This window comes from Meleagris gallopavo, chromosome 4, assembly GCF_000146605.3.
Source record: "Meleagris gallopavo isolate NT-WF06-2002-E0010 breed Aviagen turkey brand Nicholas breeding stock chromosome 4, Turkey_5.1, whole genome shotgun sequence".
Taxonomy (NCBI): Eukaryota; Metazoa; Chordata; class Aves; order Galliformes; family Phasianidae; genus Meleagris; species Meleagris gallopavo.
In genome coordinates this window covers 1457847-1484164 of record NC_015014.2, presented here as the reverse complement: position 1 = coordinate 1484164, position 26318 = coordinate 1457847, and the positions used below count along the sequence as shown (strand labels likewise).

The 26318-nt window shown below is 37.8% G+C and overlaps 1 protein-coding gene across 3 annotated transcripts in view; it reads right to left on the bottom strand.

Annotated features, from left to right (window-relative positions):
• GLRB (glycine receptor beta) overlaps positions 1 to 25174 on the bottom strand; it is a 47084-nt gene extending 21910 nt beyond the window's left edge. For 2 of the 3 annotated variants that reach the window (XM_003205362.4, XM_019614429.2), the window contains exons 1-6: positions 25025 to 25174; positions 14900 to 15006; positions 12334 to 12401; positions 6016 to 6245; positions 3495 to 3577; positions 651 to 791 (exon numbers count right to left, since the gene is read on the bottom strand). In XM_003205362.4, coding sequence (XP_003205410.1) covers positions 651 to 791; positions 3495 to 3577; positions 6016 to 6245; positions 12334 to 12401; positions 14900 to 15006; positions 25025 to 25146 — 751 coding nt within the window. In that variant the 5' untranslated portion in view covers positions 25147 to 25174. Of the gene's footprint in view, positions 1 to 650; positions 792 to 3494; positions 3578 to 6015; positions 6246 to 12333; positions 12402 to 14899; positions 15007 to 15092; positions 15227 to 25024 lie in introns of those variants that run through there. The other variant, XM_019614428.2, reaches the window with a different exon arrangement.
• Between the last annotated feature and the right edge of the window lie 1144 nt (positions 25175 to 26318).

Here is a 26318-nt window from a genome sequence, read left to right as displayed (position 1 = left end):
GTTGCCACGGTATGTGAGTAGTTTGGATAAAATTATAGGCAGAAATTAATCAAAATAGAAATGATAAATCATTAGAAGCCAGAAAGCACTGCAGAAATTTTTTTGTCCACGCTCAAATACAATCTCAGGACTGAATCATACAGAGCTGAGGACTGCAAACAGCTTTCTACGGTGACACATTTCAAGAACACTTAGAGAAAAGAAGAACCTGCAGGAAGAAGCATTTAAAGTTACACTCTAATACTATCAATTTTTGGAACAAATGTTTAATGAGAAAAATTACCCTAACTTGTTCCAGGTAGCACAATTCTACATGAACTGCCCATCAGAAAAGAGCTTACAAGAATAGAAAATTAACCAGACTACAGAAACAAAATGGCAACTGCAAGATCAGGAGACATATAAGCCAAATCAAGAAAAACATTTAATTCCATTTAATTTTCAATCTAGACTTTAAGTATTTGAATTAGTTTGCAGTAATTATATTAGAATGATATGTTACAATGACATGTACTACAGGCTAGCTAAAAGTAACCCATTTCCTCCCATAAAAATGTAAGACATGTACTGGAGTATAAATCATTATCCATAAACAATAACAGAAGGAAGGTTAAAGTGGTTTTACCATGAAAACCACTTATATCACCTACCTGTGCCTTTGTAATACTTGGTACAGTTACCATATTCAATATCCTCCTTTTTAATATCAAACTGAGGCAGAGCAATTTTCTCTAACTGTACAGGATCTCCAGATTGCCAGATAAAGCGTAAGTCATCAGTTGTGTAACCAACTACAAGAAGAAAATCATTATTATTATTTAATGTCCCATCTTAATCAAAGTAAACTCAGCAATAAAATCTAGTGTGTATGTACTTTTTTTTTTATTATTTCCTATTCAAAGAATTAGGAAAAAAAATGACATAATCCACAACTGAATTTTTATGTTGTTCTATATTAAGATTTGCCAGGTAGAACATTATATTATTGTCAATATTACAACGATTAAGAGGTGTTTGTTACAGAAATCACTATCTAAACAAATAAAGCAAAGCTCTAGATTCCATGGCTTTAAAGTTTATATAATCATAATATAATCATAATCATTCATATTCCATTTCAGTAAAGCAGGAAAAACATACTGAATTTCAGCTACATTCACAAGTCCAAGTAACTACAGCAGAAATTAACACTGCACCTACTAATTACCTGATTACCTAATTACTTGGCTTTTGTGTAAAACAACCTTTCTACTCAGTTGTTCAGATTAAAAGCCCTGATTCATGAAATCACTGTGCTTTAGGAAATACATGACAAGAAATTCAAATAGATAGATATTTAAATAGTCCTATTGAAATCAAGTCAGTACTTCAGCACCATCATAATCTCCTGAATAGGGAAAGACCCCAACATACATCTAAAACATGATTTATACAACGGCACTAGTGTTCAAGCATCACACAGTATTAAATAAATACACACTTATGATTTTACATGCTGGTTTTTCTGTTACTTTCTGTTTATTAAGAATTAACTTCATACAGAGATCAGAGAATCACAGAATGGTTTGGGTTGGAAGGGACCTTTCAGATCATCTAGTTCCAATCTGCCTGCCATAGACAGAGATACCTCTCTTTAGACCAGGTTGCTCAAAGATAGTGTGCTTTTTATGGGAAAAAAGGGGGGGGAAATATATAAAAAGATTGAGCTAGTTGGAACTGTTTTGTAATTCTAAGCCTCAGAAGTGTTTAAAGAACCATTTTTGTTTTGGAGGATTTAGATAAACAGTTTTTATTGTTGAAAAATAGATGTCATTCAAAAAGTTAAATCGTTCATTAGCCAACTTCTTTAAGGTCAACAACAACCTAATAAAAATCACACCTCAAAGCTCCATGCTAAAAGATAATATAAAAAAATGAGTCGTCTTAAGGTTCAATTCATAAAATCAGTTTCACCTCTTTACAACATTTATCAAATCACAAACCCTCCAACATCTTTTATAATATAATTAATAAACATCTTGTCCATTGGGAATGTGCCGAACTAGTGATCATAACCATACATACAGGGAACTGTTTAATAAAAACTGGCTGCTTCGTCTTGGAAATCTAACAACCAGAAAGACAGAAGTTTGAACTGAACGTATTTATTGAAATAAAACTGCCAATGGATAACAGAGAAAGCAAGCCCACCGTTGGAACTGGAGGGGACAGACTGGGAACCATAGGAGTCAAAGGAATAAAAAGGTAGAAGAAAGTTCAGTTCACACTATCTTTCCAAAGGAGCAGAAAATGCATTTCTGCACCCTAATCTATATATATCAACTTAGCATGGAGAGAGACAGTAAGGTTGATTAGATTAAGTTACTGGCAACTTTTTATGAGTAGTTCTGCCTTGAAAAATCATACTTTTTCATACTTGTAGAGAAACCCAGACTGAGAAAGTTTGAGCCAACTTCCATTACTATTACCACTTTCACATTAACCACAAATTTGTTTGGGTTTACCATACGAGTTTACTTCAGCTAATGTATGCACAGTGGGCAAAACTCTAACATTATGGTCATATTAGAATTCTAAGGGTAAATGCTGTCAATCAAAAGTTAAATTGTATAGCTCTGATCATTATTACTACCCGGTCATCACCAGGCTGTCCTGCTCAGCTCTGGTTAACCTTGCTGTTCCTTGCTTCTGTCTTTCCTTCCTTAATTTCAGCTTCCTCAGCAGATCTGGGGCAGTAACAACAGAATAAAGCTTTTGTAGTGTAATAGAACAGGTTTGGAGGAAGCACCCTTCCTTTCGAGCATCACACTCGTGCTTAGTTAAAACAAAAGGCCAGGAAAGTAGAATCAACAAGGATGGATGGGACTACTGGACTTTTGGAATAGATGCCCTTGTACTTGGGGAGCAGGGAAGAAGATGGGTTTCAGAAGCACTTTGGCTGCAACTTCCAGCATGGCATGAAGGCCTTCACAGATGAGACCTGTCTGCCCCTTTGTGAGGTCGGATAACCAGGCTACCAAAAAAGGACTAGTAGGGGAGAGATGCCTGCCCACATCCACAACAAATCTTGAAAGCATTCTGAAAAGGTTGCATACTTAACACTCTCAAATATTGGCATCAAATAATTTTCTTTTGTTCCAGTACCTCAGGAGTTACAAATGACACAGTGCACCTATCAACGCAAAGGGATAAAATGGACCCTGACAATGTACAAAAAAGCACTGCTTATGAAAGTTAAAACCATCGGGGGAAACTGTGGATTCTTTTTTCCAAACGATACGTGTTTCTGTTTTACTAAGCTTATTGCAATTGTTCTTGTAATACTAAATCAGTTGTCACTGTGCTTAATAGCAAAAGCTCGAATCAGAGTGCATGGGGTGACACAACCATAAGAAACATTTTTCATAGGGAAATTTACACTGGTGGGAATCAGTGACTATTCATTTCAAGATTCATTACAAAGTGTGTTTTTAGGCAAAGATGAATCTACATACAGCTTTCCAATTGCATCTTGCAGCGCTGTGTATCCATAGGAAATAAGGTCAAGTCCAAAGGGCATGACAGAGTAATAGACAATCTAAAAATACAGAAATAGAATTTAAAATTAGGGTGAGCTGTCATGTAAGGAGTAGATTGCACTAAGAAAAAGGAAAATCCTAGGTATTTGACTTTCAGTTTCCAAAATAGTAGACAAAAATAACAGAAGTTATAATAAATAGCACTGCAAAATGTGGGTATCTAACCAGAAACTTAAGTACCTCTAGTAGTTTAATAATGCAGTGTTATACATACAGAATTTCACAAATTAGAGGACGTGGCAAAAGACATAATTTTTAGGAACAACCCAACCAAAGGTCCATACTGAAATCTGTCTCCAGCAGTGGACAGTGGCAGGCTGCTGAAGAAGAATATGAGACCAGAGCAATGAGAAAATGACACTTTCCCAGATTTCCAGCAGCTTCCTTTAAGTTGTGCCTCACAAGCTTCCTAAACCAGGAGTGAGTGATGCTTCCTTATTTAAGACAGCTCGACAGAATTCTTTTCCTTTAAGAAGCTTCCCGTTGCTTTCTCGAATTTATGTAAAGTTTAATAATACAAAGCATCCTGCAACAAGGAGAACACTGTCCTTCACACACTCTAATGGTCTCCTTCCATTTGCCCTGCCTTTCTTACCAGAAAAGAAGGTAAATAATCAATGTCCATCCGCTCTTTATGTGCCATTCAAGATCCCTGAGACATCACCTCAACTATCAATATCAACTAACAAAAGTTCCAATTTGCCTAGCTGTTCTAAATGGCTACAACCTGGAAAAATACATACCTGAAATAAGTTTCAACTGTTAAATTTTAGTATTTAAAATCAAAATTTCTTCTGTAGCTGAAAGCGATTTTCTATTTTGAAATATTAATTTCTACAGACTTCAAAAATTGCTAGATAAACAACTGTATTCAGAACAGGACCTTCAGAATGAGCCAAATGAAATGCTTAGACTGTCCAATTCACTTGATTCTAAGATTCCTTTTCTGACCTCCGTCTGCAAAAGTCTTGAGATTTAATTTTCTCATCCTGATTTAGAATGAGCAAAAACAAACAAACACAGACTCTCCTATCTTCTTTCTTCTTTCTAACCACTTCCACTCTGCAAATAAAAAGCCTGTGCATTCGTAATTTCAAAAGTTGTGCCCTCTTAATGGTAAAGTTACAGTGCTTCTGGGAAATCACTTTTTCCTGCATTTTGGTGGTAAGTTTCAGTTTATGCAAAAAAAAGCAAACAAACTCACTGTTAGAAAGTGAACCTAATCTCTGCAAATCATTGCATCTATAGGCTGTAAATCTTCATTATATTCCTTTTAATTAAAAAATTGGCTGTTTACAATGAATGGTTGTTTTTTATGGCATAAAGTACTATCACTATCATAAACAAAGCAAAAACACAAAAAAGTATGCATGAATTGCAAGGAAATTAAATATTTAAGGAGGTCCTCTGAAAAATCTATATTCAGTAAAGCATAGATCTTAACTGGAATCACGTCCAAGTACTTTTACAAAATATTTATGTTTACTTTTTAAATTATAGTCTTTTTTTAAATCATTAGGAGATAATCCTTATTTGCACTAGTAAACATAGAAATTCAGGTGGTGAGAAAAGTATGTTACTCTGCTGAAGGAAATACTTCAAATATCACAGAATCACAGGAGTTGGAAGGGACCTCGAGATCAACTGGTCCAACTCCTCTGCTAAAACATAAGGGGAATGGTCCATGTCCTTAATTATCTTTGTGGCCCTCTGCTGGACTCTCTCTAGAAGTTCTCTGTCTTTCTTGAACTGGGGAACTTTCTTGAACAGATGCAGCCTCATTAATGTTGAGTAGAGGGGAAGAATTACCTTCTCTTGACCTGCTGGCCACGCTCTTTTCAGTGCACTCCAGTTGGCCTTCTTGGCCACCAGAGCACAGTGCTGGCTCATGGCCAACCGGCTGTCCACCAGAACACCCAGCTTTTTCTCTGCAGAGCTCCTTTCCAGCAGATCAGCCCCTAACCTGTACTGATGCATGTGGTTATTGCTCCCCAGGTGTAGCACTCTGCACTTGCCTTTGTTGAATCCCATAAGTTTCTACTCCACCCAACTCTCCAGCCTGTCCAGGTCTTGCTGAATGACAGCACAACCTTCTTTCACTACATTATGCTTCCAGATATCTACGTAACTATAAGTTTTAAATGCTGTTACTAGTACTAGCTTACTTAATGTTACTTTAACAAGATATACTAACATACAAACATTTCAAATTTTAATACTTCCTGTGCTATCAACCTACATGCTTTGCAATCTATTTGCAAAATAAATCTCCTGATTTATTTTCACACATTTCATTTTTGACAGCACTGTTTAAAAATTGCCATATACGTTTAAATGTTAATCAAAAACTGCGTTACTACGTCTAACAGTCTATGTATCTCCCATCAAGTCATGAATTGACTAAGTCAGAAAGAGTGTGAATTTATCAATAAAATACCTCATGCTGACTAGGACATCTCCATCCCGAAATATAAAAAGGAGGATATTTTCTTGAGTGACATCATGGAAGTTAGCATTCTTTTCATTTGCAAAGAACAAGTCTGGCTTCCAAAGACACTTAAACATTGTTGGGTCCACTGTCAGAGTGTCTGAACCCCTCCAGTCGTTGGGCAGTTTGAGTCTGGGATCATTCCACTTCTGTCTTAGAAAGATGTTCACTCTGTAATCCTGATGGGAAGAATACATAAGAATTAGACCAGACAGAAGTCTAGACAAAAGACAATCATGGGGAAAGAATATCATTGTATCAGACTCGCAAAAGAAAAGCAATTTATGCTTTGATTTTTCTATCACAAAGGTAGGCATGAATCACTATTCAAACAGCATCAGTAAGTGCTAATTTTAATGCAATTTACTAATAATAGGTAAAGTATATATCAGATTTAGATTTAAAAACTTCTTTTTTTTTTAGTTTTTTTTAAAAGGAAAGGAGCACATTTTCCTCCCAGAATTCTTTCTGCATCCCCTCTGACAGTAGCCATGTAACACAGGCATAAAGAAAAGTAGGCAGCAGCACAGAGGCAGCCATAGTTTGACTACACTGATTTACTGCAGCTGCTAGCACAGCATCACTTCTACCAGCAAATCCTGGAAGTATAAACTCCTGTTTGTTACACAATTGGTTAAGTAGCATGCTGATGGCAATATAACACCTTATAAAGGCATTCTCCAGTTCATTAAATGGCTCAGTGATGGCAATATGCCACACCATAAAAGCAGAAAACAGACCAGGAAGATAGCAGACTTTAAACTGCAAACACAGAATACAGCCTTGTGACCTCTAGTAGTGATCTGGGAAAATTGATGACCATACAACATAAGGCCTGAGGTAGCTCGTGTGAAAACAGGCACAGAATAGGTCACAAAAATTAAGACCAAATCAAGACATTACATAGAAACTTTCTTCCAAATTCAGCAGGAGTTTTAGTCAAGGATGAACAGTAGTAGAACCATGCTCAATGAGAAGCAAATGTTGCCGTTGGAAATTGGAGTAGCATGTGTCTCAGGGCAGAATGAAGCCCACATGCTGTCCTCAGTGAAAGCTGTGTGCATCCAAAGGAAAAATCTGACCTCGTATGTCGGTTAGGATTTTTCAGTCTTGCATCTACATCTTTCTGCTTTTCAGATTTACATTTAAGCGAATGCTTCTTTTTTTATGCAAATGTAAACCAGGCAGATCACATACAGAGAAAGGAATGAAAGTATTGTTAAAACAAATAAAAGACAAAAATAAAATCAGATTCTATAATTAAGGTAAATCTATCTCTAGTCTTCCTTGCTGTATTTTATAGTGTGGTTACTTTATTGTTTTTTTTAAATAATTATTTATTAGGCACAATGCATCCTGAGATTATAGCTGCTAGTGCTTTACAATTATATAAAAAAAGGCAGATATCTGTGAGTGATGGTTCATGACATATTTTTGATTTGTCAATGAATTCAACATAAAAAATTAAACAGTAGTGTACAAGCTAGTGTCTTAAGCATTTTTTTCTGTTGATATATTGTGAATTCTCTTCCGCAGTACTTGCTATAAGCTATATATTTACAGTCCAAAGCAAGTGCCACGTTGAGATACTTATGATAATTCTTGATTAAGATCTCATGCAGAGTAGTTTACCCTACTGATTTCCCTTTGTTAATCCCCTCGGTGCTCACCTCCCCATGCCCAGCCCAGGTATTTCTTTACTACAACAGACTGTGTAATGTTTTTCCCCACTGCATTATAACAAAAACCAAAGCATCAAAATTAAACAGAAAGATCTGAGGCAACATCTATTAATATGCATAGTTCTGAGAGAACTGTTACATTTTGGCAGTCTGTTTCTGGAAGAAAAAAAAAAATAGATGCAGTCAGATTTTTATTTGTTCAAAGACTTGTATTATTACGTCAAAGTAAAGAAGTAGCATAAAATAATAGTTAATACAAAGTGACTTAGAATTGGAAGGCTTCCATAGAGAAGCTTCAGAACATGAGGGAATTCAGGTCATTATCTCAGAATGTATTATATTGATACAATTCAAAATTTACTTATTTGTTTCTGAAGTTCCTGTTCCATATGGACTTCATGTCCAAGTGAAAGCATTTATTTTAAACCATATAAATCCTGCATACTGTTCAGACTTACAAGCATTACATAAAAATCAATTTTCTCATGACCAAGTGCATTATCCTTGTTTTAACAAAATCAAAAGTATTCTCACAGCCATAAGCAAATGATAAGCACTCTCCAACAGCTGCCTTCAGCTTACCCATTCAGGAGATGTTTAAATCACTGAAAATCAAAATCTACTGTCAAAATAGGAATTGGTGGTAACATCAGGTGGACACTATTTTACTTCCTTCCTTTTTCTATTACAAAGGAAGTCAGATAAACCAAACTATTAGATTAGTGACAGTTTAAGATGTTGATTCTGTTCCCATTTCAGTCAGTGGAAGAGAATTGCCATTAGCCTAAAACGAGTAGGTTCAGACCTACACAAATGTCTGGAAACCTCTCACAGAGCGTACACTTGGGGAGGATGGCAACCACATACTTGAGGTAGTATGAAGAATGTCTAATAAAGCAAAGAGACGTCAGGAGACTTAACTGTATCTACAGAAAATAATATGAAGAAAGGTTTTATTTAGCAGAATACAAGCTATTACAGCACATGATAGAAGTATAGGCTATGATCTGGTACAAATCGAATTTAAGAGGACTGGTAACAGACTTTTTCCAAAATTGAGTAATGAATTTTCAGATTCAGTGCTTGTACTGCAATTAGGTTCAATGTAGGCTTGAAAAAGTGGTCTGGATGAGTCACATGGTCTCCCTCCCATAAATTTTACAGATGTTTTTTGAATATTGCAGAATGACCAATATTTTAAAGTAAAAGGCAGTCAAATAACAATTTAAAAGCCAGACACTAGGGGAAAAAAAAGAGTTGTTCATTACCATTAGGGCAAGGAGGACAGGGAAGGTAAAAAGAATCACTGAAGTGTTCTACAGGGCTTTGTTTTCCCATGAAACTCCAACAGAAGGCAAGCTGTTTTCAAGGGAAGCCGAAAGGGGAGGACTTCTAGGAAATGTTTCAAATGCAACCTACTAAAAACAGTGGGCATGTGGCCAGAAAAACTCCTCAGGCCAGAAGCTAGGCATAGCCAATACTTCTGTCTCTGAAAACTGGAGCACACAGTAGATCGTGAAAGGCTTTTTCTACATGACCTACAATGATACAAAGAAAGAAAGCATAATAGCACTCTCTTCAAACAGAGTAGCCGTAGAGTGCTGTCTTTTAGCAGATTAGTAAAGTAGAAAATTGCATTCATAGGATTAAAAGAAGAAAAGTGAAATAAGAGCATGAACATTAAAAAGACTTTTCTGTAAGGTTTTAAATTAAAGGAGAAGAAGGAAGTGTGCTTTGAGTGAGAAACGAAAGGTTACACTGCAAATACAAACCTTAAGAATGAACAGTCATTGTAGACAGGTCAGATCCTTAGTACAGCTAAAACATTATAGCCTTATGGATATTTATAAAAGAAAGGATCTATCCCTAGAAATCCTTGACTCGTCTATAACAGATTCTAAATGCAACATAATGCCTATATTACCCTATAAATCTGCACTGTAAAACAACCTCTGAAAAATCAGAAGAGTTAGCATGGGGATCCCAGACAAGTACTCTAAAAAGCCAGAAGAAAACAAGTTACAGGAGTTCAGGTAAAGGGAGCTTATTTGAAAGTAGCAGTTCTGGTATGAGCCTTTCTCTATTTTAGCTGTAAAAGTTCTTACTTGTTCTGTAGTTGCTAGTTTTTGTTCTTTTTTTCCCAGTTAACTTGCTTGATACATGTGGGAACATGAGGCCATTCTCTCTAGTACTCAGCAGTACAACATGAACTCTACTTTTGCTAGAAATGGAGCAATCGTTTGCCCTTCATTTTTTGCACAAGTTTGATTAGAACTGTATAGAATGGGCACAGTGTCAACACTATGCTTTCACCAGTCTTGCTTCTGACCTGTCAACACATTTTTACAACAAAACCCTTTCTCTCCTAAAGCAAAGTAGACTCTACCTCAGTAGGCAGTCAACCACTCTATTTTTGTTGGTGAAGAGCAAACTGCATAGCATAGAACGTAAATAGTTATGGGAGAATAAGGATAGAAAGCAAAAGTAATTGATTCTCACCAAAGGAGCCAGAGTGAATTTGACATTAAGACATAAAATTATTTCCCATATCCTTGGCCAGTTGAAGTTTGACACTGACAAAGCAGTCAGGGATGCTACCAGACAACTCCTCATGCCCACAGGGGACAGGCTTGCAGAGTTCTGGTCCCACTAACGTACCTGCCTGCCTTCCTTGCTCTCAGTCTAGCCACAGTTTTATTCCCTGTTTTAACTCTGAATGAATCATGTGCCTGTCTCAGCACCCACCTCTGTGTCCTGCTCCATCTCTGCTTTGATATATTGACTTTCATGTTATGATCCTCTTGTTTTCAGCTGAAACAGACTGTGCAACTTGTCCAAGCATGTAGTCTTTTGCAGAATGAGTCATTCCCTCGATGTGTGAGATTCCCCATCAAACTCAGATGATGGAGAAACATTATTATTACATGAGATAAGGAAGGGAAATATGAAGTTTTAGACAGAAAAGCTAGCCCTTGTGAACCAAGGCATCACAATCATTGGCTAGACATAGAAATCTAAATAAAAACATAAAATGAGGATGGTTTCTGAAGCTCTAAAATATGAAGGAGAGCATGACTACCTTATGCAACACGCTAGTAAAATCTGTGAATGACTAGAAAGGAATTCACAGACAGGAATCTGTGCATTGCTGCAGAGAGGAAACTTTAATTTTTTGAGAGACGCACACGCCTTACGTTCATGTTCTGTTACTATTAGGATATGTTTAATTGTAAAAAAAAAACTCTGTAAAAGTCACTTTTTAAAGCATGTAATAAATTTCAAAAACTTGAAAGGGCCATCTGGCTTAATATACCTGCCACTGTAGATATTCATTTCACTCCTACTTTCCTGCTTTTCCTGCCTGTTCCTTTAAACTCCAGTCCTCTTTTTGTTTTCAAGAAGTAAATCTCAAAATATCTTCATCTTACATTCTTTGTTTTAATATCACTTCCTGCTAATGCCATAAGCTGACTTACTATCATTTTCAATCAAACCTAAATCCTTTATTCACTCCTAGCAATGAAACGATGAAATGGCCAAGCTGCTCAAAAGTTACTTCAGCCATTGCATCTGTTTAACTTTGAGCAACTCATTGAAAATGTCATTAAGGGTAACACATGAGCTGGTTCTGAATTTTAAGCAGGTACAGGCTTGGATGTGCAACAAAAGGTGTTTTATTATTTGTTAGCTGCATTATGGTTTATTATTTCTCTGCCACTGGGAAGAGGAATGTTGCCTTAGCCACAGCAGTAGATTAGCAACCAGATCTAAGGAACTGCCCCCATGCAGAACAGCAGAGCATCTGTTGGTGTGGGAGTGTCTTGGGACTCCACAGCCTGAGTACATGCCCTGGCCGTGGCTTCTCACATACTGGCAAGACAGTGTACTTCCCTTTGTTTTTTAAACAAAAGAAAAACCTGCGTCATAATACCTTCAATAATGAAATGTGGTGGGTTTATTTTCAAGATTCTTCACAGTATTTATTGGAAAAGTCATTGAGAAAAGATCTTCAAGTCCCAAAATATCGGACAGTGCTTTTCTAGAATGATTTTTTATTTTGAAATGGATTGTACTTCATATAATAACAACAACAACAACAAAGTCAAAATTGCAAAGTGGATCATTTGAGGCCATTACTGACATGCCGAGATATTTTGGACTGGAAAACCTTTTTTTAATACTTCACTCAGTCTATCTCCTCTCACACAGTAAATAAACAGTAAGGTCACCAATAGTCTACTGCTTTACTCCTTCTACTGCTTACTCCTCAGAAATCCAAAGAACAGAGAACATACATGCTTGAGATCTTTGCATGTATGTTCATTTTGCACCCATCTACCAGAATTCCTTTTACCCACATCAGATTCTAAAAGTTATGACAACCTGTGACAAAAAAAAAAAAGAATTAAACAGATTCACAGATTTACAGCAAAAGGCACAGTCTAACACTAGTCCCATTACTTTACTTCTCAGTCTGTGCAGTCAAAACAATTATTTACAGTTTACGTTTTGTAATCCTCAGCCTGAATTTTTAATGAGTAAGAAAATCTGCATGTGTGCTGCATTCAATTCATTTCAGTCTTACCATAGTTGTCTCTTGAATTGACCCAAAGCTGTTAATGAAGATATTGACCGCCACATCGACTGGAATTCCTTTAAAGAGAAAAGATTTCTAGTCATTTGTACAACCCAGTAAAAGTACATTATCCTTCCTTTGGGTCTCCCTTTTAGTGGTATCCCAATGTGAAATACTTTTTCTAACTTTGTACTTTCAAATTAATATATACACATTGTTTTCAAAAGCTACGGTATAATCTGCTTGCATTGAAACCATGAGAATCATTTTCATAAGAAAACAGAAAAAAAAAAATAAAAAAATCCTCATTCCAGAGCACTAAGCTTAAAGCATTTCATTGACCATAAATCAATGAGTAATTTTCAAATGCCATGATTTTCTGCTATCCTACAATGCACCATCCAGCATTATTTTTACATGCAGTGCAACTCACATCTCTAGCAGTGGACACATTCAACTGCCAAAGATATAACAATGATCTATCATCCCAAATAACTGTTTATGATTTATGGTGACGCATTTACTCACATTGTAAGAGGATACTTCTTTGTGCAAGTCAAGTGTATAAATGCAGCAGCGTACACACAGGGGGATAAAAACTGTTTCATGCAGCTTACACAGCTACCTAGCATGAGAGGGAGAGAAGCAGAAGGCTGCTCCATTTTACAATGATTACCAGTTTGGCAAGAAAAATTTTGAGAAGCCAGCAGCTGTGAAGATATCAAGATGGACTGGATTTTTGTCTCTTTTCCACAGCCAGGATTACTGTAGCTGAAGAGGGCTGGTGTGACAGCTGCTACATCTGCCCTCTGTCACCCTGAGGGAATGGATAGGCAGCCATCTATCTGGTGTTAACAGAGGGTTATCATGAAGTGGGGAGTAGTGGCCTGATGGTTGTGAGAATTATGGTCCACTAGTTTTATTTAGCACCTGTATGTTGAGAGTGTCAGTACACACACTAGATACAAGCATCTGTTGTCACACTGCTACAACTGCTTAGCTCGGTGGAATTCTTTCCATTTTCAGAAGTAAAAAAGACATAGGAGCATAAGACTATCTGGACAGAGAGTACAACTACATTATAAAGTAATGTCATATTTACCTAGTTTGCTCGTCTACATACAATATTCCAGAGTACATATAAGATGTAAATTCAAATTCAGTAAGTTCTCATGGTTCGCCAGAAAAATCACTAAGATAAAGTTTCATTTTTTCAGTGAACCAGTTTTTGTCAAGCAGATCAGTTAAGTGTGGCTCTTTCAGTTATGCAGTAAGTGGAATATAGCATTTAATGCCTTACACCAGTGACAGGGCACCCACTGCACCACTGGTAGCCAGGAATCCCTACCAGATTTGAATAGGAACTACAGCCCAAGGAAGCCAGTCAAGTGTGAGGGACATTTTAACACAGGCAAATCACTTGTCAGAAATTGTTCTTTGTTTCCACTTCTCTGTAAGCTAACATTACATGCCCTCTCTTTTTCTTCAGACTCAATTCTTACCAGAGTGCCAGCAGGGATATCAGAAATATAAATCAATCTGCAATATGCTCTACCAGTGGCTACAAGCCCGTTGTGCTGAGGAGCAGACAGAACAGAGGATGGACATTTATTTTTTGTGACAAAATTCAGCGCTGAAAACAAATAAATATGACTCTACAGAGAATAAGAAAGAAGCAGGAAACCTGCTGAGAGTTGAGTTTGATGCAGTTATAAAGCTTCAGATAGAATCTGAAATCTGAAACTGGTCTCTTCAAAAGCACAATGAAGATTATAGATTTCCAAAGTTCTCATGCTATTGCTAAGTGTTACAGTAACTCCTAACCTAAATATAATTAAGCTGTGCAAAGAACTGATTTATATAAACTTCAGTTTGTGTAATACAATAAAATTCCTGTCTTTTTTCCATCAGGGAAATAATCTAATTCCCGGAAAGTACAATTTGCAGCTGTATGATTACTAGAGGTTTTGCAGAGTACATGTATTTCAGCCTTTTCTGTATATGAAAGGAAATCACATTTGCCTACATGGAACATTCCTACAGCAGTTGCCTACAACAACGTATCTCAGAATCACATCTGCATAAACTCATCATCTATTTGAAATCCTAAACCTTGTAAGAGTATTGTTAACATATCTTCAAAACTGTATTTTGCATGATTTCCAAACAACGAAACTGCTGATCTCAAATTTTATCTTAAAGATAACTAACCAGAAAAGGTTAGTGGTTTAAAATACTGTAAAGTGAGAATACTATTAGAGCCTAGTTAAAATGAAGCAATAAAGACATATTTAAAAATGCATTTTACAAAATCTAACTCAACTGAAAAAAAATCTGTTAGCAAAATTTAATAATAATAATAAAGCATCAGACAGTATTATGATCTTGAAATCCCTATATGCTATATTTCAGCTAAAAAAAAACCTGTAAATACCTCCTACTGTTACAGCTTGTAGCAAAAACTTCATCTTAGAAATAAATACAGTTGTGAATATCACTTCTATATAAACTTCCTGTGCACTAAAAGAAGTTAAATTACAAGGATCAAATAAAAAGGCAGAAATATCTGACAAACCTTTGAAATTAGGTCTTATCCTGGGATCATAGCTGAGTAATAGCCTATTCAAGATATTGCTGGTAGAATTAGCAGGTACTCTTGCAAGGTCTTCAGCTGATTGCTGGCTGTAAAAAGAAGTGCATTCGTTAGTACTAAGGCAGAAGCAACTGTGAGCTTAAAGTTAACTCATCTTCAAGTTGTGCAGGCTCACAAGCAAAGCAGTTTCATTCCACGCTTTCTTTCTTTGTGATGTTTCAGTACTTTTCAAGAAGTACAGCTCCCTGAAATACACTAATTGTAAACTTAAGAAAGACATCAGATAATAAGTAGTGCGAATAAGTAAGAATTTCACTAACTGCTGCCTTCCCTCTGAACATGTATCCAGAAGGCCGTGATAACTTCATCAGAAGAAAACAGCCACCTGAACTATTTATAGTGGCTGTCAGATTAGGAACACAAGTAAACTGACAGGCACTTCTTAGGTGCCAAACTACACAGAGGCTTTGGCAGCTCCCTGCTTTCAGCTGCCTGCACCAGCGAGCCCTACCAGAGCTCAGACATTGCAGAACTGGCAAGCACAAACGAAAGCTTTTTTATGGAAAGCAAAGCTTTGCACGCTGGTTGTTTTTCAGAGTAATCTTAAACACCTTCATTTACCTTGCTGTTATTGAGTTGGGTGTTAAATTAAAACCATCACTGAAATTAAAAAGGACTCGTGATGGGTAAATATAGCTACAAGGGGAACGCAAAAAGGAGTGGAATAAAAAGCCAGGGTAAGATGCACCGGAGTCCATCCCACCAATAGCAGGCTGCTAACGCCCTGTAGATGAATTTTTATGCTGTCTGTAGAATACGTTCAGTAGTGATTTCAAATTTTGAACTCTTGTAATCAGCTTTCCAAGCATTTTTTGAGTACTTTGCTGGATCTGTCATTAGAATAACCAACACGCCACGTAAAAATGCCACTAGCATGTCCTTACTACATATAATAACCCTCTGAGAATTTAATGTTATAGCAATTAAACAACAGCAGGGTTTCTAACCTCTTCAAATAATTGATAAATTTACCTTCAAGTAATTTTCCTAGAGTTGTGTTTATGGCTTTTCATATTTGACTTGAATTTGGATCATCAAGTACGTAAAAGAACTGATTTATTTCTGTCCCTTTACAGTTTTTTTTCAGCCTTCAGTGATGGCCTTTACCAATGAAGAGATTGTGAGAGAAATACCAGGAACCAGCTTTGTATGCTTTCCTTGCAGCTGCCACTAACTGGACAACATGCAAACATAAAGCTAATTGTTAATTTTATTTTCAATTTTGTAACACGAAGAAGATTGAAAAGAATATTAACGGAACTGGAAAAAAGGTAGGCAAGCACTTCAGACACTCTATCTGATGCAGAAAAATTCATGGCTTTGCTTCCTTGCAAGTCACACACCTTAACGCCTAACGCACCTACATCAGGTCCCTACTGACACTATATCTATAAAGCACGAGCCATAGAGTTTGTTTCTAAATCATATATACCCAGTATTTGTGAAATATCAAACCAAAACTAAATAGCTGATGAACAGACTTAAATCCCAATCTGTTTTATATTTCTGAAATGTATAATTCAAAGAAGTTCATTAAATAGTAATGATGGCAACAGTCATTAAATAGTGATGATCTGAACCATGTGGAACAATATGTACACATAAATTAAATACAGATGCTTGCAAAATGTGAGGAGGAAATGAGAAAAAGAGCTTGAGAAAGAAAACGAGCGAGCATCAAACAGCAAAAGCAAGCTAAATACAGCTGATAGTCTGACAGGTTTATTTGTCTCTTCAATTAAGAGGAATAAAGGTGCAATTTTGTGAGATCTGAAACTCACTGCAGAAGCAGGTTAATACAGGATTCTGCTCAGGTTGTTTGCTCGGAGGTCACCTGTGAATTAGGCAAAGTTGCTTCCTGCACAGAGAAGCCAGTGATGTGATGAAGGCAGGGTGGCAGCACTGCTGGCTGGTAAGGATTACTGTGGTCACATTTGCTGCAAGTCCTGCAGTTGTGTTTTGAAGTTAAGTGTCACGTGCACACATTTTTTTCTCATTTATATAAGAACTGAGTGACACAAGAGCATCAGCTGCTTTGAGTTAGGGAAAGAAAGAAGCCCACAGTCAGTTATCACTGCTTTTTTAAAGGTGACTTTGAATGAAGCTGCTAGAATAGCCACTGGAAAAAAGCTCTGCAGAGCTCAGCCATACTTTCACTGCGATCTTTCACAGTACGTTGTCATTGAACTGCTCACTGAGCAGCAGTCGTGCTACCAAATATTTTCATAAAGACTGGGTTTCCTTCGAAAAGCCTTGCTGATGAAACATACCTGGGTTTCACCTGTAAATCAGTAAGACAGAGGCGTAGCTTTTGGCGAACTCAAACACTATGTCACTTTCAGAGTGACAGATTAGCTGAATGACTTCATTAACCACAGCAGGATGGATTAGGCACACAGAGCAACTGGCTGGGACAATTCAAGTCACTGAGATCCCAGCTAAAAACACTACCACCCCTGCTCAACTGGCCATTCTGGAATTCATTGCAAAGGTGTAGACTAAACTAGAAGAAAGAATTTGAGCTGAAATCTTCCTTCCCCAAAGAAGCAATACTACCATTTTCTAAAGTCTGATTCCCACACAACACCACTCACACTAACTGAAATGTTACCTACCATCTCTTCTTACCTGACCTAGAATATTCATTGAAAAGCTCCTAACTAGCCAAAGGTTCCCCTTAAATTTCCACCAGTTACAACACATTTTGAAACATAAGGAAATAGAAATGTAGCAACATTTTTCAAAGTAATTTATCAGTTCTAGTCAAGACAGTGAAATACCAAGCAAAGGCTAATACAACTGAAGTCTCACCATTGCCAAAAGGGGAATTTAAAGGAAAGCAATAGTAAAGCTAGAAATGACTTAGTGAGAATTTTGCCTAAACAACAATTTTGAAGGGGAGGGAAAAAAACAAACAAACAAAAAAAACCCACAGAATGTCTTCTCTTTTTCTGCAAGACATAAGAAAGCAAACAGAGTTCTCACTTTACAAACAGTATCTGCAAAATCCAGAAAGAAAATGAGTACTTTGAGTCTGTCAGCATGAAACTTCTGTGAGCTATGACTGGCCTCTCTCCAGTCTGCTTCTGCTATCACTGATGAATAAAAGAATGACTGTAAATCCTGTACTGCATGGGATACACAGTGAGGTGTCCATCTCCTCTTCCTTCCACTGCAGCTGTACATATTTTCATTGCTACCTTTGAAGAACATGATGATATATAGATGATATCTTGATAGATAATATAGATGATAGATAGATAGATAGATAGATAGATGATAATAGATGATTATCTTCATAATTCATTAATCAACATCCAGAAGTTTAGATGAGTCGATATGCATGGCAGAAACGAATCATACTCCTGGTTTGAAATTTATATAACTTTGTTACATTTGTGCCAAGCAAATATGTCAGAAGACATTACATCTCTCTCTGTTGGGTTATCATGACATCTACTCCCAGAACTCACTGAACTTACAAGGAGTCCTTATTACAGGCAGAGCCCTGTGAGGATGACTGGAGAAAGGAAGGCGAACAACATTTATTCTACACAAATGGGAAGGGGAACCTCTGTTGTTGTTTTCATTCACATATTGCCCTGATCCCTGTTCTTAAGGTCCCACTACCACTTCAGGAGAAATGAATACAGTTTTTATTTATGTCATCACAATCAGGGAAAAAAATAAGCATGTGTCAGAGGGAAGCCAATTCACAAACCATCTTACAATGCACTGCAGACCGAAGAGTCAAACTGCATGATTTTTCCATTGTCAGCATTTACTTAGAGCTCATAATTTGGATAAGCTAATGTCAAGCTTTGCCTTTGCATAGATTGCTATCTGGCAGAGAAAAATATATATTCCAACTACTGTTATCTACCACAAAAATTTCCTATGTAACACTGAAACAACAGATTTAATACTGCTAATCTAATTTATGTGATGGAAACTGTCATTTTAGTCATATAATGTGGCAGTAGATATCTGAAAACGATAAAAATAAGTTTTGGGAAACACAGCATCTGTCATACACTGTATATACTACCTCCCTGACACAAACTATCAGTGTTCTGCTCTGCAGGTGTTAGATTTTCTAAGCATAGTAACTCAAAGCATAAAAACAGGCTAATACAAACCAAATAAACAGTGTGCAATTCCTCTGAATGATCTCTCTCTATGATCTCTAGCATGCTTAATAGTTAAATTTTCAAACTGTACAGCCTGGCTTCTCTATTACGAGGGAGAAAAATTACAATCCCTCCAATGCAAAGTCAAACTACTTGAATTAGATTAAATCTACGAACCTCAGAGCAACAGTTTATGAATGCTCACAAATGCAGTTGACAGCTAAACCTTTAAAATCAGATGTGCAACTCCAGTCCTTGATCTGGAGGTAATCCAGTACAGTGAACAAAAACATCAACCCTGCTGGGTCACCCTGAATCGTGGTCTGAAATAGTTCCTTTTCATCTGCTATGGAAGGACCACAAACTCCCAACATGGGCGTGTAAGCAAGCTTCCTGTAGCTGGGCTTGTGAATAGCTCAGTTAGTGCCACTTCTTTGGTTCTTGCCTATCAGAAGCCCCTATATTTAGCTTTGGTTTACATTCAGCACTACTCCACGTTGAGAAGCCTTTATCCAGCACTCTGAGCTGTCTTGTTTTTCCCTGAAGCATTATCAGCAGCCAGAAGTTTAAGTGGAACTACAGACATTTGTCCACACCCGTCCCCACGTCCCAATCTCTTTTTCTAGACGTGTGAACACCAAGAAGGCCAATGCACACATCCTGAAAGGAGCACCATCTTGGTTAGGAAGCATAAATGGAGAGACATTTGAGAGAATCTGCCTTTCAGATTATGCTGGTAATGAGAACAGAATGCAGTCCTATGGTTTTCCTCACCCTGAGTTATAGGGCAGTTTCATGAGCAGACCAGAGAGCATTCTCAGGCTGGAGGCTCTTTCTGTATGAAGGACGGGGCTCAAGTCTGTAACTTTTCTGCACAATTGCATTGCCTCATCACTATAACGTTCAGAACGGAGTGAGAATTTCTCACCAGGGAAAGAGGATTACTGAAAGAGATTCAGTCTACCACAGTTAATTACTGTTTTACAAGAGAACTTAGGTTTTGCTTATACAGCCTTATCTTTTACTCCCCAGCACGCTTATCCATTCTGAATACAAATTCCCAGACCTCCTGGAATGTCTGTCTGGGATCATGGCTTTCCATGAGGGCTACATGCTACAGGATGATTAAACCACTGACCAAGTGCAGTTACCACAGGGCAGAAGAATTTTTACAGGAACCAGAAATGGGCTCTGCAATGCCTTTATTTTCAGAGTGACTGAAATGTAACCGTCCCCACAAATAAATTCAGGCTGCTCTTTCAACTCCATTCCATCTTCTCCCACAAACTGCATCAATTCTCCCATCACATCTACAAATCAAATTGCTCGCAGACTATCAATAGTGTCTTCTACAAGATGGGAGGGAATGGTGACAGAGATGATTCCACTTTTCACCATTCACATTGGAGGGATGATCACACACTACTGATAGAGAGACCACGTAGACCCAAGCGCTTGGTCAGAAGAAAATTCCATGTTCATGGGAGAGTGGAGAGGATCCAAGGTAGAATACTTTGACTGACCAGCATTTAGGGAAAGAGCTTGTCAGAAGCTACCAGTTAACCAAGAGAAATGTACAGAGTAGTCTTTCATACAAGTCTACGCTTTAAACACATGCAAAGCTTTTTTTTCCCTCAGTCCTGCTATCTCGTTATTTTTTTTTAAATGAGCTGTTTATTGAACCTTGGCATTTGTGACCTTTATAAGCTTCTACTCTGACAGATGGCACAAACCACGTTTTCTGGATGGCTTTGAGGGCCATTGCACAGCATTTGAAGTAAAGGATATGCTTTACTGAATACAACCCAAAAAACACAATTTGTATTCCTGTTCTGTGGGTAAAAAATCTCTACGGGTACCATGCATTTAATCACCTATGTGCATATAAACCTTCATGTGGGAAAATGCATATAGGTGGGAAGGGATGCTACATAAAAACATAGTCTTGAGATCAAGGAGAAAGAATGAGATTCAGAGACCAAGGCAATACTTTGACTGTTAGACTCTCTGAGGGACCACCAGCAACCAAAAGTGTGCAGGTGAACAGCTGAGTCACACTAAAACCATAATTAACAGGGATAGCTGTGACTGTGAGCACGGTGCTAACTGATTTTGTTAGCTGCTATTTGACACATATCTCTATGCCTTCTGTAACCAAACTTCTCTCTGCTTATAATTTAATTTGTGTAGAGGTTGTGCAAGGGGCTTTGAGAGAGACGTCCTGGGTTACCAAGGACCGTGGGATAACAGCAACAGCTGCAAGGCTGTAACATAACTAAAGTATTTATTATGACACACAAAAAAAAGGAAAAATGTTCTTTAGCAGTGCTCTTAGAAAAAGCCACAGCTGCACATCCAACATGTTTACCAGGAACAGGTATTATGAGGAATTACGAGGAAGTTATGCTAAGGGAAAGTGGTAACATTAGACAAAATCTGTTCTGAACACATCTTCCATCCCAAACATGTCTGTCTGTACATCTTATTCTCAACATCAGTCCTCACCGTGACTAAAATGCAGCAGCTTCTTAAACCTCCTCTGCCATCTGGCTACATTTTCAAAATAATGCCAGTATTGGAAGGGAAGTCACACGTGTCTATTCAAAAGGCTGTGTCTGCCAGGGGCAATTCAAACAAAATACCCATGTTTATCTAATCAAAACTGCCTGAATTGTTCAGATAGGCTTAACTCACGTTAACAAGAAATGTAAAGCAGTCACACTTGTGCTTAACCCTTGTGGCACACTCTCACAAAGAGTCACAGTACAATTGTCCATTCCGTATTCTTTTCTAGACTTTAAAGCTGTAACACTCTTTCACTGTTACCTGCAATGCCACTTCAGGCTCATATTTTCCATTCTGCAGAGACCCTGCAGACAAACAACGACAAACAGAAATGCAGCAATGTGGAGTAGCCTCCAAATGGGAAATAACAGAGGAAATACAGCTGGTGGACAGTCAATGACCAAGAAATAGATCAAGTGACTAAATCCACCTGTGCCTAATACCAAGTCAGCTGTATTCAGTATAGTGAATTTCAAAATAAGCTCTGTAACCTAATCTACAGAATTCTTAAAGGATTTTCTTCAAGAGCCCGACCTGTTTCTCTTCTCTTCTCTTCTCTTCTCTTCTCTTCTCTTCTCTTCTCTTCTCTTCTCTCTTCTCTTTTTTTTTTTAATGTTTTCCATGGAGAGAAAAGGCTAGACTTTTATTTCTTCAAAGCTCACATTATATTGCACTATGCATCTGCGGTAACTAGCTTCCTAGATTTATGTGAAAAACTCCCTATTGTGAACTTTTAGGTCCAACATATCAATTTGTTTCTTAATCAAGAAACATCTGAGAATCAGACAAGTATAATTGCTCTCTGTTTCATTTGAAAAGCCTGAGGTAAGAAAGAAAATGATCTAAACTTTGATGTGCTATCTTACATCTGTCTGAGGAAGCACTAGATTAAGATAAAAACAAGTGATTAAGCATCAGCTTCGTGAAACCTCTCTAAAGCAAAAGCTGGGAAAAAAAAACAGTTCCAGAAAGAAATAAAAATAAGATGGGTCTTTGAGCCACAGTCACACAGTGTACAGAGAAGTATGGCATTTATCATAGAATCGCAGAATTGTAAATAATCACAAGAGTTTTTGCTCCCAGATACAAAATAGTATTTTCCTAAATGAAGGAAGCAAATATCTGTTTATGAGACAACAACAAACTTTTTATGGGATTTCTAATCAGCTTGTTTTCAGCTTATTTTAATAGTTGATTTCATGCCAGAGGTGCACATTTAGCTACAGACTCATGTGCTGGATATGAATTAAAGTAAAAGTTCAGGTGTGCTCATTTCTCATACAAACATGCTAAAGTCCAAAACCTAAACCAGCTCCAACAACACCCATTTCTGAACATCAAACTACAAAACTCAAACAGTATTATCAGACTAGACACAAATATTTTCTTGAAAAATTATTTCCATATATTTGAATTTCATAAATGTAAAGTTTGTTTCTTATATAATTACTAGTGGTTTTTATTTTCCTGAGGAGGTAGAATTCATTTTTTTGCATGTTGAAAATAGACAAGAGACATTCTTTTTTACAAGAAAGCTTTAAATTGTATTGCACTAGTAATCAACATAAATTAAAGGCAGATTAAAATTTTAACTTAAAACTTCCTTAGGAATTTGTACCACTCAATCATACAAATGATGCTTTACTAGGCAACTTTCCATCCAACCATTTCCTCTGAGACTATTTTTGATCTCACCACTGAATTCCCACTCCACTACTGCATCATATTTTGGTTTGTTTCTGAGGAGACTTCTCCCTTTTTTTGTCCCTAGGGAAAAAGCATTAAGAATAAGCCATCTCTTTTACAGCGCACACTGTCATCAACTACAGGCTTTGTGAAACGTTATTAGAACACGTCAATGGCTGAAAGTTTGCCATCAACAGCCTGAGTTCACTCAGTCACCTAAGGGTTCTGCTGCCAGTCACAGAGCCAGCAATCCTGCAGTTCCAGTACCACAAGTGACTGCGTCTCAAGCTGTGAACTTCAGCCAAGTGAGACACCAACAACTTGTTTGTTCCTCAGAAAATGACAGAGCTCACTACTACGGCAATTAATCCTAACAAGCAGCACTCTACATGCGGATACATCAAGCAAGCATGGGAGCCTGCTGGGATTTTCAGAGAAAGCTTTCACTGTCACAGTGTAAAAATACCACCTACAAAGTTATAGCATTTATTCACCTCAAATAGTGGTGACAAATGATGGCACATTTGTACATTTCAAAACTAACTGGTATCAAGAACAGAGAACCAGGAAATACTGTGCTTCAATGTTCTGAACTGTAATTAAGATGAAGTTAAGAGCAGAGGGAAGCGCTGGCTGCTTTCACAAGACCATGGCAGGTCTGGATTCTGCTCCCAGCTGTGTAACTCTCTATCCAATGACTTCAGTGCTTGTGCCTGTCTGGGGAACCATGACATTTCTCCCATTGCCAGAAGTCCTTACATTAACTCAAGCAGAATGCTCTGCACAGAACTCAGCTATTCAAAGGAAACAGAATGGATGTGGGTCATTTCAAATGAGACCTGTATCGTAATGTTTTCAAATCCAAAGATATGTCTCATCTTTAGGGTTGATATAATTAAAAAAATAAGAACACGCACATGTAGAAATTTTCTAAAAAACTGCCTTTACAGATAAATGTCAATATCAACATTTAAAAAGAATGGGAACTTTAAAAGTACCCTTCAAACATTGCCTCATTATTGTTATTCAGTTTTTTTTCTTTTCCTCACAATGTCTGGTACTGCTAGCTAGCCAGTTTCATCTTCCAGTTTTCTTTCATGATCACAGGTGTTTAGATTTGCCTGAGTCACTTTAGTACTTAAGGCATAGTGCTCTCCTACGCATGTTGGAAACTCATAATACTGCACCTATATTCCACATTTACACCACACCAATAAAAAGATGACCAAGACTGGCCATGAAAATGAGAAAAAAAGGCCCCCTGAAATAAATGTGTGCATCATCCTATCAAGCAACATAAAACACAGTAGGCATTAGAACGTGAATAAATTTATTCATTCTAGTGTGAAATGAATAAATTTATTTGCCCATAAATAGCAAGACACAGGGTTGGAATCCCCCACAAACATTTTTAATCATTGTTAAGAATCTGTTTATTACTGCTTAGACTTTGCATTAAAATAAATTACCTGCTTTAGAAGAAACAAATTCATTGATAGAACTTAGCGATGTCACCGGCCAAACCCTCATCCTCTCATTCCTACTCCCCATAACTAATCTCTCAACAGAAACCACCACCTTCCTTGTCAACTGCCATTTCATTTTCAGTGTTAAAATACAGCAGAATTATGATAAAGCAAGAATATAAAGGAAAAATGGAACATACGATGGACAGAGGTATTGCTTCTTTTTTCCCTTTCCTTTCTTCGAAGACTTCTCTTTGGAATAGACTTCTTCCACCCATAAGGAGAAGGAGACAAAGAAGAAAACCGCTAGCAGGAACTTCATCTTGAAGATTAAAATTCAGAGAAATGTTTGGTCTACAGGAAAAGAAAATAAATAGGTTTATGTAAGTAGGGTTATATAGGGCAAATGAGAACACAAGTACAGAAGGTAAACAAGTATTTCATTAAAAAATATATATATATATATAGTGGTATAGTGGTGAGGCACTGGAACAGGTTCGCCCAAGGGAGGCTGGTGGATCGCCCCCACTCCCTGGAGGCATTCAAGGCCAGGCTGGATGTGGCTCTGGGCAGCCTGGGCTGCTGGTTGGTGACCCTGCACACAGCACGGGGTTGAAACTAGGTGATCATTGTGGTCCTTTTCAACCCAGGCCATTCTATGATTCTATGATTCTGTATTTGGTCTTAGCTGTCATGGGAGAGAGTCTGCTGAGATGTGAATGTGATATTAAACTAATTTAGGTAGTTTTCTGAGCATCAGATAGTTTTCCAAAGTTAAAAGAATCACAGCCAGGAACATGTTTAAGTGCAAGATAGCTTCAGTGTATTTAAAACATAAACGAAATGACCTTCAAAGGGTATTTAACTCAAAATCCTCAGCAACCTGGTAGGAGAATTCATCTCCAAAAATACCACGTATTAATTGCATTAAACATGGCTAAATATGACCATCCAGTCATTTACCAAGACAGAGAACTGAGAGCACTCAGCACACGTAAAAAAATTAACAGTTTCAACTGATCAGAAAGGGCCACACTTTCAATCTCACAGATGGAAATGTAAACATCAACGACTATTTTGCAAGGACTCCAGACGCAGTCAGCACTAAATGGGAAGCATAAAGACGCCTCGAGCACAGTCCAGAGGGTTCAACGTTATCCCACCCCGGTCCATTCGCCGCGGGGTCGGGCGGGCCCACTTGCCCAGGGCCGCAGCCATTCGGCACCCTGGGTGCGTGATATTTTCCATTCCTTGGCTGCTTCCAACACCACCTCTTTAGGCCGGCAGAGACCTCACGGATCCCTCAGCACCAGCTGCACTTCCCACTTATTCAATTACCCGTAAGACCGCCTCTCCCTCACCTTCCAGAGGGTCATTCCCATCCCTTAGCAAAGCCCCAATCCCACTCGGAGCACCGAAGGAGGGGCTCCGCCGTCCGCAGCCGAGCCCGATGCCCCGCTCTGCTCGGCCCGGCCTCGGGCGGCCCCCAGCCCC